Source organism: Aptenodytes patagonicus, chromosome 12 (assembly GCF_965638725.1).
Source record: "Aptenodytes patagonicus chromosome 12, bAptPat1.pri.cur, whole genome shotgun sequence".
NCBI lineage: Eukaryota > Metazoa > Chordata > Aves > Sphenisciformes > Spheniscidae > Aptenodytes > Aptenodytes patagonicus.
This window is the reverse complement of record NC_134960.1, coordinates 11,666,773-11,679,816: the sequence shown is the minus strand read 5'-3', so window position 1 is coordinate 11,679,816 and position 13,044 is coordinate 11,666,773. Positions and strand designations below refer to the sequence as shown.

Below are 13,044 nucleotides of genomic sequence, written 5' to 3'. Positions count from 1 at the left end.
TAGGAACAGGAGCAGGGTTTTATGGTTCATAGGAGTAGGATGGTGTAGCACAGGTGAGATAGACCTCCTTTCATCTTCTCCCCCCCGCTTCACAGATGAATCTGCTTGTAATCTTTGCCAGGCTGCTGTCCCTCTTTGACTGATAAAGATGGCATCTCACTCACTGGAGGACTGTTTTACTGGCTTTCTTTTTAAATTGGGAAAACGGCTTTTTGACAAAAAAAAAAAAAAAAAGGGAAATTTTTGAAGAAATTTTTGTCACCCTTCCAAATGTTGTTCCTTTTTATAAAAGTTCCCCAATTTTGATGAAAGATACAAATACAACTGGGAAATATTTGTTTCTTTGAGAACTTTTAATGGAGAATAACAAAAGTTGTTTTGTTGGTTTTGGTTTTAGCAGCTTCAGAAACAAGGCAAATCATGGGATTTGAGTGGGGAGGTCAGTTTTCTTCATGTTTTGATTCTAAAACATTGGACCTAATTTTGTTTGCCGTCTCTATTAGTGATGCGGAAGAGATGGGCAAACAGCACAATAACTGAATTTCCAGCCAGTACTAAACTAGGGGAGGCACTGCGAAGGGTGGTGAGGAGAGAGACATGGTAGGATAAGACTTAACGAAATCAAACTGCATGAGCAGGAAATGTAAAGTGAATTTTAAAAAAATGGAAATACTGGGGGGGGGGGGGGGAAGGGAAAGAGTCATCCTAACTTCAAAACTTATGGCTCTGGTAGTCAGAACTACTTAGAAAGCATGAAGAGGACTAGGAGTGACAGTGTGAACTTGCTCTACAGTTTTTGGCTGATGACACAGGCATGAAATCTTGTACAAAAGAAAACTAGCTGTGGGCTACACTTGTGGATGACATGAAAGACATGGCTGTGCAGCTCTGTCCATGAACCTCAGCTATGAATGCGGCTTCTTTCTAAGCCACTGCATTCAATATATGCAGCAGTGTATTGGTCACAGTCTGGACACAGCCCTTGGCTGAAAAATTTGAAAGGAAAGTAGTTAAAGCGGAAGAAGCTGCTTCATATGAATGTCTGGAAGACCGAAATCTAATACTGGCCTAATCTCTTACATCCCCGTCACAGTGTCTGGGCTGGCTCTTGCTGCCGTGCGCCGTGCTGGACAGCCATCTAGAGGTATGGCTGTGCTGGGAAAGGGGAAGCGTTTTGGGTTGCTCAGATGTGGTGCAGGACGGAGTGAGGGCAGGAAGGGACCTTGGGAGCATCAGGATACATTACTGAGCAAGGAACCTGCTAGTGGCACAGGAGCATCCGCTGCCAGTGGTGAAATTCTTAACAAAAGTGTCAACACAGGGAAGACCAAAACTGGTCTGAGGCATAGACTGTGGCTCTTCAGAGTTATAGGGCCAAGAACTGGCCTGACTGAGGTACAAAAGTAGTTCCTGGGTAGAGCTGGTGCTGCTTTTAGGATGTGTCTTTTCCTTAGGCAGATGCCAAGTGTGGTGAGTTAGACCTCAGAAGACTATGGCTGGGCTAATAATACATTTAAAAGCTAAGGCCAAAATTTCAGGTCTTGAAGAAAGGTAGGAGAACGTATGTGGGACATTTTGCAAAATTTAAAGCTGGCAGAAATGCTTTCAAGAAAAGAAAACTTACTCTGGATGGTGAGTCCTGGTCCTCACCTAGTCTCTACCAGGCTTTGGCTCTTCTTCCTTGATAGGAACTTCACTGATTCATCCCAGAATCTGACCCTGATGGTAGAGCCTGGCTTTTCCCCTTTGCTCTTTGCAAACCAAAGATGTTTGGGAAGTGTAAAAGAGTAGTGCAAACCCTAGGAATTATTGTCATCCATCTGAAGGACCAAATTAGGGCTGACAAGTCCAGTCAGACCAAGGGTCTTCTAGTACCTCATGTAGAGTGGAGCCACCTCAATCTCAGGACTGTCCTGGCACTGGTGTAGTCCCAAGAGTACACTGGGGTTGCTGCCAGTTCTTCCAAGTGCCAGGGGACTCAGGGGAGTGATCTGGCAGTGGGGGAATGCTGAGGGGCAGGTACACTGAGCCACTGTAACATGGGTCAGTAGCTTTTTTCCCCTTTTTTAATCATTTGGGGGATTTTTTCCTTCAGAAAAGATCTTTGAGATATTATGTATTTTTCAGCATTCACAATTTTTTTACTTTGTTTAAAAATGATTTAGCTGTAAGTATAAAAAAAGATAACTCAGGAATGGCCTGGGGTCAGGAGTAGTTGTGTGTCCCATTACTCAGCTGAGCATTTCGCCTTTCCAGTGATATAAAATTTCCTGGAGATAGCTGGCTTATGAGTCAAGGCTGAACATCATCTGCAGATCATCAAACCTGTCAGCCCAGTGCTGCTTTGTGCAGAAGGAACTGGTGACTGGCTGGGAGGTGTTAACAGATGAGTGAAAGATGGTTGTCCCAGCCTGCGCAGAGGGGGGACTTCAGGAGGGCGGTGACTTCTCAGGCAGATGACATGGTCAAATATGCACGCAATGTGCGCCGCAAAATACGACTTTAGTCACATTTCAACCCCACAGAGATGAGGTGTGCGTCAGTGCTGTTCTTTATGCAGCCACAAAAAATTTCCGTGTAACTAACTGAGGCAGATGAGCGAGCCGCGTTCTGGAAAGGCTCTGTGAGCTGGCGCACCAGTGCACCTGGAGCAACTGCAAAGACCCAGCCGGTCAGTCAGTTACTTCTGTTAACGAAGTAGGTTCAGGATTCAGAGGGTGTGTCATGGACCTCAAATGAACCTCCACCATTCGTTGCCCAAAGTCATCCAACAGCTTCCAGATAGCCCCTCTCGCGCAAAACGTGGTCCACGTCAGGATCTGAGGATCAGCTGGTTGGCACTGCTGTGGGACGCTCTCGACTCTCAGAAAATATAGCGAAGCTGATACAGCTCCCCAAATAGGGGCACTATTATGGAACTTCTCCCCTGGCTTGGAGAGAAACTATCTCTCCTTCTCTTTGAAATACTCTCAGCATGGAGGTTATGAGATAAAGCAGACATAGGCTTGCCCCTAAGCATGCAGCGTTGGAGCTAATATAGGAACTAACTTTCAGGGGCGTTATGTTAGTCTCTCCACTATTCAGAAGGGGCTGTCTGTTTAATCACTGACTTTCAGTGATTTATAGAGGGTTAGTTAAATGTCCGTTAAAGTCAATGGGAGCCTTTTGATGTCAATAGACTTCAGTTAGGCCCACAGTCTGCCCATTCTTGTAGCATCTGGGTACGTGGCAAGCGAAAGCACGAATGATAAAGCAGGCAGTGAAAGTAAGGGAGGGCTGAAAGAAAAAAAGCCTTCACATGAACAAAAGCCTGGCTCAAAGGTACAATGTTTCTCAGAGCTCTGAAATGCACAAACTGTTGCTTTCTTTTTTGGTTTTTCAATGTTCTATTTTGTTTTTTAACGGACAGTCTGTTCTCGCTGCTGTTATTACTTTTAAGTACTGCAGCCCCCATTGGTTGGGGGTGTTGTAGAAATGACTTCATTAGCATTTATTTAGATGTCTGCCTTAGGAAGCAGCCTTGATTGATGTGCTCATTGTCTGGACTTTCCAAATGACTCTGCGGCTGTACTTATCTCCATTATGCCATTCAGTTTTAAACAACTGTGATGTTTTTGGGTGTGTGTTGGGGTGGGATTTAATCTTCAGAACATTCTTCAAACCTTAATTCTCACAAAGCCAATTCGGGGGGAAGGTTGTTACTGTTTTCCTGTTTTATAAGTTGGGGTAATAGATGCAGAGAGGTTAAAAGTGTTACCCCGAGTCAAGTGTAGCGTCCCAGCTGGAATCGGAACAGAGGAGATCCTGACTCCATCCATCCTCAGTGTTGAGGCTGTGCTTCTCTTTTGTATATTCTAGCCTAATGAAGCACAGTTTCTAGATGCTATGTGGACAAGTGAGCCAGTTCAAACAATTACTAGCTGACACTCTCACCCACACTATTGCAAAGGCCAAAAAATTACTTTTCCAGCAGCAACATGTGAGTGTTTGGATCATCTACAGCCCAGCAGCAGCCACTTCAACCAAGACGTGTTCCTTCACAGTGGACTCTGGGGAGAGAGACCAGGCATCCGTGAAATGTGTGTCATTTAAGGGCAAAAGCCCATTCAAGGATGGCTCCTTGCAGAAGCCAGGCCTATTTTGGCATCTGCAAAAACTCTTGAGAGAGTTTTTCACCTCTGAGTTGCTAAAGCCTGAAAAGACTAGTCTTTTTTTCTATGCTGATGTTTAAATAATAGCAGTAAAAACTCTATACCCAGATACCTTTCTTTATTTTCAAGACTCTTCGGTCATTAATAATACCCCCCTGCTTGAAAACAGTAGGTGGCAAGAAAATAAACTTGAAAGGCTTTTTCCTATGCAAGAGGTTTGTTGCCTCTCCTAAAGCCAGTGGAGTTCTGGACTTCACCTTTTGTAGTCAGCAGAGTTAGAAAACACAAGGGTAACAGAGAGGGGAGTGGGGGGATCAACTCCCGACTGCTGGGAGTTTTGATATCAGGAATAATCTCCCTGTTTCATATATAGTTCTTTGCATGACACTGAAGTGGATGTGAAGGGGGCACAGGCATAGCAATGCTTACACAGGAGTCTCCTGTGGAAAACTTGCTGCTCTAGGAAGCGATGTGACTGAGTGATGGCTCTTGTGGCAGTGAATGGCTGAGTGGCTTAGGAGAGGTTACCAGCCTTCAGCTGCTGAAGTTAGCAAGTCTTAGGGCTAGTTAGTAATGTCTGTGAGCTAACACCGGCCATGGTTTACTGTGGGAGACCCTGCTTTTCTAATGGGATTTACAACTGAGGTACTAACCTGATGAAACAATGAAGATCCCACATTTTGCATACATTGGGCTATTGCTCTTTTTTTTTTCTTCTTCCTTTTAAATCCGTGCTGAGTAGTTTTTGTTTACATTCCCTCCTAAAGCGTTATGGTTTATTTGTGTTAAATGCCTGCTCTTTTCTGCTTCCAGAGGTTTTCTCCCTGGATTTCAGTAAAGGATAAAACAAATTCTACAAATGCAGTCTGATTCTGCAAAATACTGCACGCCTTTGGCCAGCCTTGATTTCGGTGGAGAACAAGGTTATCAGCTGTTTAGCACCTTGCAAGTCTGGAGCCCACGTGGGGCTATGAAAAGATCCTATGAAAAAGGAAAAATACATTGTGTTTGCAAGAACTTAATTTATCACAGTATCTTATGTGGCTATTAGTGGAAATTAGCACAGGATTAGTACCTAGAGAGGAAAAGAGGAGAAAGCAAGTAGATAAGGGACACCTTATATTAGGCACATGTAGCTCAGGCTGTTTCACAGGGGATGGGGACAGCTGAAAAGTCTCACTCTTTCCTGCTGCTGGATCGGATTCCTTTGGTAGAAAGAGGGCAGGGTGCCCCGGGGAAATATCTCAATAGCCCGAGGCCCCCTCTGACATCAGGTCAAATATTCCGGGTCGCATAACTGAAGGCTGCATGATGAAACTCAATACTTCAATGGATCAAGTGCTCCTGCCACATGGAGCTGACGTGCTCCTGCCCTAACGGACTTGGTGCGCTCAGCAGATGCTCAGGGAGAATGGAGGATTCGGCCATGGCTGAGCATGGGGCTCGAGTGGGAATGATGGAGCCGATGGATGAATAAACCTGAGCCGGATTTAGGTTAGCACTGGTGGTCACCAACTGCAAATAGAAGGACAGTGGCGGTGGCAGATGAAACTATGGCTTGGCTGGGATGGAAGGGGAACAGGGAAATAATGTTGTGGTTTGGGGAATAGTTTTCTCTGCTCTATATGGAGCAAGAAAAAAAGCTTGAAAAAAAAATGGAAGCCCTGATGTGCCCAAAAGGGGAAAGTACCACTTTCATCTTGTCCAATACCAAAGTCTAAAATTAAAGCCTATTAAACGTCTAGGTCCAGAGAGTGTAAAAAGTAAACATTGTACGTATTTAAATGTGACTGACAGGCATTCCAGTGAAGAGACTGATCCTGCACCAAGGATGTGAAGTGGCCTGTCCCCTCTTCCAGAAAAACAAAGCCCAATGAGTTGCCTCCAAACCCCATTTTCAAAGCTCAAATCCCTTTAAATCAATTTCTGCTGCAGATGTCCAAATAAGCCCCAGTTTCTATCATCTTTTTTTCAGTAAAAGTGGCTTATCCTCTGACATCTGGGAAAGGTGAAGGTGTTGCCAAGCACTGAGCTGTCATAATTGCTGTCATAATTTGCTTTCTGATTGTTTAAAGTCCCATTAGTAAGATTTTGTTCTTCTTTTATGCTTATTACCATCTTCTGCTAGAAATGAGAGAGTGTGCTGATGGGAAGGACTCCCATATTCTGCAGAAGTGGCACATAATGTTTTACAAACTTATTCCTTGCCTGCAGCCCAAAGCGCATTGCAGGCTGAACTCTTTAACATCTTGAAAACTGAAAGCAGTATGGAAAAGTAAGATTGAACGGCGAAACCCAAAGCTACTTTTACTGCAGAATTGCTAATTCACCTAATAAAATGCTCAGAACTCCTAGAACTTTTAAGACCTTCTGAAACTTTATTGTCACTTAGGCTCGCCTCTGATTTGTGTATAAATAAAATTCAGATCTTCAGGATGATATGGTGTCAGCAGTATTAATATGTGTTATTTTGCAGAGTGAGACAAGTGCTGGTGGAATGTGCTGGATGTGAACAGACCGGTCACAGGCGAGGTGCTGCTGCAGCGTGAGCAGTTCCAACCTTCTCCTTTTGAGTCTCCTCCTCCTCATGTTCCTCAGACTTTTTTCTGAAGAACCCTGTTTGGGACTATCTGTTGCCCATTCAGGCTCTCTTCCCTCCACTGAAACTGGTAAAAGGCTCTCCAGTTATTTCTGATTAAAGTCCTGGGGTTTTGACCAATTCTTTGCTATATATCACTTTGCTGCTTTTCAGTGAGAGCGATTTAATTACTATTATGAGCCAGTATCTTGTAAACTTGTTTCTTTTGGAACCCTTTTCCAGTCCCCAAGAACATTATTTCCATGCCTTTATTTCTCTTGGATGGGCTCTCGCATTGCAACTGCCCTGGGTTAACGCTTGCAGAAGTTTGAACTGCTGGTTTGGCTGGGAATATTCTCCATTGATCACCTTCCAATAACTCCCAGTGACTCGGTGTCCTGCAGGCTGGTATCTGAGCTCTGCCTTCGCTTCAGTCCAGTTTCATTAGTATCCCTTTGATTTCACTCTTTGCAGTCAAGTAGAAAGCTCTCACAGAGGTAAAGGATGACATACATATTACATCTGCAAAAATTACAAATTATTAATCACAGCTAGATTCAAACCCATAATGGCAGTTCTGTCATCTGTCCTTCTACTGCTTCTCAGAGCTGCTCTCTTCCAGATCCTGAAGCCTCCAGAGTAAAGCTGTCCTTCTGGCTGGGAGACGTTTTTCATCTGGGCATAACAGATGAGGCGCTGAGCTTGAGAGGGGCAGACTGGGGGGGTTTTATCTGTCCTGGTAAGACCAAATTTCAAGGCAGCTAATCATCTCATGAATGCTTCTAATGGTGAGATGACAGATAGTCAAAGCAAACCCAAGATTTGTCCTTAGACTTGGAATAATCCTGTTCGGGAAATCCTACAGAGCCACGTTTCTTTATTACGAGCTTGGAAGATTTCCCTGACTTTGGGATAGTGAGCACTTCTCTCAAATGGCTGTTCACTAGGGATTGACAAACTGCAGAGGGACCTAATATTTCATTGAAAACATACCCAAATGCATGCTTCCCTGAATTTCCTGTGTCTGCAGTATTGGCCAAGAAATCAATTGCCTCTTTATACGGGTGCCTTCAGGGGCTTCATATAGGCTTTGATGTGCTCTCTGCGGTGGTGCCGACTTGCTAGCTCTTGCCCCTAAGGATACCATGGCATGAAGATGGTTCTTCCACATGTGGCAGAACCTCATTCACATGCTTCCTTGGTTTTCACGCACAAATTCCCACTATAACTTACTTCAGGCAGCTCTGCAGGGCAGTGAGGCTTTGGTAGGGACGTGTGACACCCCCCCCGGGGTCTGCATGCCAGCCCCAGTGCCGCCCATGAAACCCTGACAGCAAAACCTGCGTTGATACAAAACCTATAAAAACCTGGCTTAACTGACAGGGACCTCACGGTTTACCCACCAAGCCTCCACTTTTTCTTCTGTTTTCTGCGGAGGAGACCGGCTTCCCAAAACACATGATTTGTGAGAAAATTTGATTTGAGAGTCAGATAAATGTTTTACTTTCCACCCAAAAAGCACTGCGGCTTTTGGGAGAGCTGTGTTCTGGGGTGACCGACTGCGTTTCAGCCCCTCGTTGTCCTCAGCAGCGCCGCAGTGAGGGTGGTGCCAAATGGCAAATAGCAGGGTCTTGGGGACAGAGTTTGGTTTACGTCTGAAAAACTGTGATTTTATGGCCCTCTGAAAAAAAAACAAAAAAAATCTCACATCGTGATTGATGCCTCAGGGTTGTCTTTTTCATAAAACTCTTTTTCACCTGTTTGCCCTGCCCTTTGCAGAGGGTAACCTGTGGGCTGGGGAAGCTGCTGTCTGCCCCGGAGCCAAGCTTTGCAAACCCGCTGTCCCGGGGCTGCTGGCAAGGGCAGGCGGTCGGGGACGTTCCATAAATCCAGTGGCTACAAAATCCCACTCTAATAAAAGCTGTACCCTCGGTCGTGCACGTCGGCAGTGGCGGGCGGGGGGGAGGGCGAGATGGGTTAAATAATGGTTAAATAAGGCGTGCTGTTGCCTCAGCAACCCCCTCCCTGTGCACTTTGGACCTGGGGCAGGTGTCGGACCCCTGCAGCTCTCCCAACAGCGATGGGGGTCGGGGAGGCTGATGTAAATCTGTTCAAGATGGAGCGACATCCTGGCTGCCCTGGTACCCTCCTGGTACCCCAGAGGAATGGTGCTGAGCTTAGTCTTGTTTAAAAAGGGGAAAGAAATCTGTCCCTATAATAATCTGCTGAGGGTGGCTGCCAGACACCCCCCACCCCTTGCACCTTCACGACATCCCTGGAGGAAGAGGGTGGGATATTTTGGAGAGCAGTATCAGCCTTGAGGACCTGCCAATTCTGTGTGCTCAAGCTGGTGGTGAGCTGGAACTGTCAGGTATCACCTGTGGGGTCAGCAGCTGCCAAATCCCACTTTTCCACGCTGTTAAGGGAAAGGTGGGCTTTTGCATTGGATTATGGCTACATCCAGGCTCCCCTGTAGGAAGCAGAAATTCAGGCAGGGTTGGAGATACCTAGTTACCACATTTTGCAGGCGAAGCAGTGTAGCTTTTCCCTTGGGAGGAAGTTGAGGTGGGGAGGGAAGGCAATGGCTCAGGTGTGCCCTGGGTGCAGGTGAGCTCAATTGCTTGGCAGAGCCCCTGCAGCTGGGGCTGAGCCAGATGGGGAGCAGAGAGTGTGCTAGAGCCCGGAGTGAGTAGAGTGGATGGCTCTCCAGAGCAAGGTAAGGTTGAACTGGACTTTATTTGGGTTTCCTTAGGAGGTCTTATGTTGGCAGGGTGCTTTTTGCAAGGTCTTGCATTCGTAGCATGGTTTTTGCTGGTTGGCAAGCCAGCAAGTGGAAGGTATGGAGCTCAGGCTGGTGTTGGAGGACACCAGCTTAGGAGCTGGTGTTGGTGACCTCTGAGGCTGGTTGTCTTAGTTGAGGCAATCCTTGTTTTGCTGTGTTTTGATGGTAGAAGTTGGAGGTAACTACCTGGAGGACTAAGTCTTAGCAGGAGGAGTTGTTGGAGGTGAATGCTGTTATGTGAGGAGATGGAAGGGGTTGATTAATGCGTTGGTGTCTCACAGGGAGTGCTGTGGGGGAAGCGTTATGGCTGGATTTTCTTTTTTTGCTACAGTTGTGCTGCCCCCTTGTAGAAAACGTGAACTTTTATGAGTGTTCTCTGAAGCAGGATTGTTTTATCTCCCTTTTGCAGAGTTGCAATGAAATATGAAACTCACAGATGTCATGGTTTTCTATTTCTGCTACAAATCCCTTCCAAAATGGATGCATTTACTGTATGAAGTTGCTTGGACTTCCAAAAGGCCCCAACCCTGCAAAGCGAACTGCAGCTATTTGTCCTTACGTGAATTCTTTGTAAGGCCGAGACCTGAACTGGTTTGGGGATTTTCTTTTCTATTTTTCCAAATGAACAGGTATCTGTTATAAAGACACTAGTGCAAAAGGCACCGATTTCCTCATATGAGAGTCAGCAAGATGAAATCGGTGAAACGCGAGGTCCTCACACTCCTTTAGCCTGAACAGGTGGGTTGGACTTGTTACGTTCTGCTACGGTGCCTTTCCTTGGGCTTGTCCCAGTGCTGGAGGGAATTTTCGGTGGAGCCAGCTCCCAGTCTGATGGCTGAGGTAGCGCATTTCTCTGCACCGTGGCTTCTGACAGCGTCTAGACGAGGGCAGTTATTGCTGGGCTGGTTACTGCCCAGTCATGTTTCCGAGGCTGACTTGGCACTGATGTGGGCTCGGCACTTGAATCACAAAAATGCAAGAACTGAAGCTATGGTTCTGATACAATCTTGTGGCACTACCATCTGGGGCCCCAGACACTAGTGCTAGTGTTTTAGCCTCAACCTTGTTCACACCAGACCAGATCAGTGAATTACAGCTTTGGGTAGGTCAGAATTTACAGTTTCACATCCTAAATCTGTGTTTTTGTCCCTGATGGCTTGGGCTGTTAACTTTTCTCCCCAAACTCTCCCTAATCCTAACTGATAGTTGTTTCCCACTATTAAACCTCTTGAGAAATCACAGTATCTGGTGTGTGATTTGCATTAGACAAGTGTAGTCAGAGTTCATGGAAACACTTTGTGAGAGCTTTCTCCACACCTTGCTGAGTTGATTGACTCAGGAGTCAGCAAAGGCTTTGGAGTCCTGTATCTGCTCGGGTTTTGTAAGGAGGCATCAAGACTGAGAAATGAAGCAATGGTTTATCTCCCTCTTATGGCCAGATTCAGAATGGCTGCGCTGCACACAGCTTTTGGTAGGGAGTCCCTGCACTTGCAAGCTCTGGTGGTTGTGGATGTGAGGGACCCTGACTGCTCAAAAGGAATTAAGTTGACCTCTCTTTAAGGAAGCTGGTAAAATATATTTTTCACTACAGTATAAACAGGAAAATATCTGTGAAAGAGTTAAACTGCTTCAGTTCCTTGTGGGTTTGAACTGGAGAAACTGGTTTCCAGTTTAGCAAAAAGTTGGAGAACGGGATCCTGCTCAGCTGCAATTGCAGGTATACCTTGTTTGCTGAGAAGGAAGGTGCTGTCAGAAAACTCGGCTGGCACCCAGTGACGCCGACGGTCTTAGAATAGTGGTGTGCTTGAAGCAGGTGGCATATGAGAAGTGTTGTGACAGTGGGCGCTGCTCTCACTCTTTCTAATGACGTGGTGAAAAGAGAGTAAAACACTCTGTTAAATGTTCCAGGTGTGATTTCTAGCCCTCCTGGCACCCCTTGTCCTGGCCAAAATCAAAATGATATATTCAAAACTCTCTCTTCCAGGCCTATTGGCTGTGCCTCATTAAAACCAGTCATGCTTGTCCTAAAAACAGGAGAGGAAGTGGAGCTGGACGTGCTTTGGGTTCAAGACTCCTATATTGATTCCAGTGTGGATTCAGAGTGCTTTGGCAATGACTAGCTCAGTGTTTGGGGCAGGGGTTGGTTTGTCCCACTATCCTGACAAGGGCCCAAGTTTGATCCTTCTCTGTGCCAAGGATTCAGAGTTGTGGTTTGGACTTGCCTCCAGACAGTCATGATTATTCCCCTTTCCCAGAGAGGGGTTTTGTGCCTGACCTGTAGGCTGGGAATCCAGGTGTCTCTCTCATCTGGTATCAAGATTCAAAACTGGGCTGGCTGTGAATTCCGTAATAAATTTTAAACTTGGAACTGCATTACCATGATGTGGGAGTACTTTAGGGATGAGTAAGGCCTGGGTACCAACGAGGGAAGAAACCAAAGATGAGGGATTTTTTTTAACATACTACTCTTTCCCATTTGGCTGTCCTCCCTTCACCAGATATGCTTGGGTTCAGGTGTTTAGTTACAGGGGTCTGATCTAACAAACCTGCTTGCAGTTACTCAGGGATTGATCTGGAGACTTGGGTTGGGTTCAGCTCTACCAGACAGAGACATCGTGCTAACTCTAAGATGGGATGTGGTTACAAACGGAAGAACTGTCTCTGGAAAATACTGGCCGGTTTAGGCAGAGGCTAAATATATAATGGCAATTTTGGTTCTGCTTCTTTTGGTGAAGTCTACTTGAGTCAGTGTCTGACTTGCCAATGGACTAGATGCTAGTCAGTAAAGTAGCTGATGAGGGCAGAGAACTGGTTGGGCTTGAGTCTTTGCTCAGTGAGTTACTTTTTCGACGTCACTTAGCAGCATTGCTACCTGATGGTGAGATGTCTCTTGAACTGTTGATGTTAAATTAATACTGTAGTATTGAGCCTGAACCAAATGACCTGCTCAAGAGCCTTCTTTGCAGTTCCAAAAACGCTAGAAGAATGCATATGTCCAAAATCCAGGCTCAGGTGAAACTGGTCTTGTTAAGGTGGTCAGGAGCTGCAGTGACTATCTTGCTCTGTTGGTAATCTGTTTCAGGTTAAATTGGAAGAAGCGTCTCTGGAGTCATTGTCACAGAACAGCTACATAGCGAGTGTCTGGGGAAGCATCCATTTACTTTATGTAACACTTGCATGAGAAGTTGCCAAAAAAAAATCATAAAATGCCTATTAATCATTTATAGCAAGAATCAGTTTTACTTCAAGAAAGTTATAAACACATTATTCGTCACTTAACTCCCATTCAGTACTTGTAATTAAGTTTCTCTTGGACTAAAATATGTATGTTCATAAAAATAACATCACTGTGATTCCACCTAGATTGCTTTGTGTGTTTGGTGGTATGCGTTACATGTACATTTTTCAGGAATAATGGGGGAAAGGCAATGGATTTCTGCTCTCAGTTTTCCTAACATTACAGCATTTGGGACACTGTCAAAGGAAAAAAAACATCGGAACTGTTGTAAGGCTTCAGTTCAGGTTTTGACATG

General features: G+C 45.5%; 1 protein-coding gene across 2 annotated transcripts in view; it reads left to right on the top strand.

Annotated features, from left to right (window-relative positions):
- The window catches only part of BNIP1 (BCL2 interacting protein 1), a 178,459-nt gene extending 165,717 nt beyond the window's left edge, over nt 1–12,742 (top strand). Inside the window, exon 7 of one of the 2 annotated variants that reach the window (XM_076350389.1) lies at nt 12,594–12,742. In XM_076350389.1, coding sequence (XP_076206504.1) covers nt 12,594–12,692 — 99 coding nt within the window. In that variant the 3' untranslated portion in view covers nt 12,693–12,742. Of the gene's footprint in view, nt 1–6,627; nt 6,870–12,593 lie in introns of those variants that run through there. The other variant, XM_076350390.1, reaches the window with a different exon arrangement.
- The last annotated feature ends 302 nt before the right edge of the window (nt 12,743–13,044 follow it).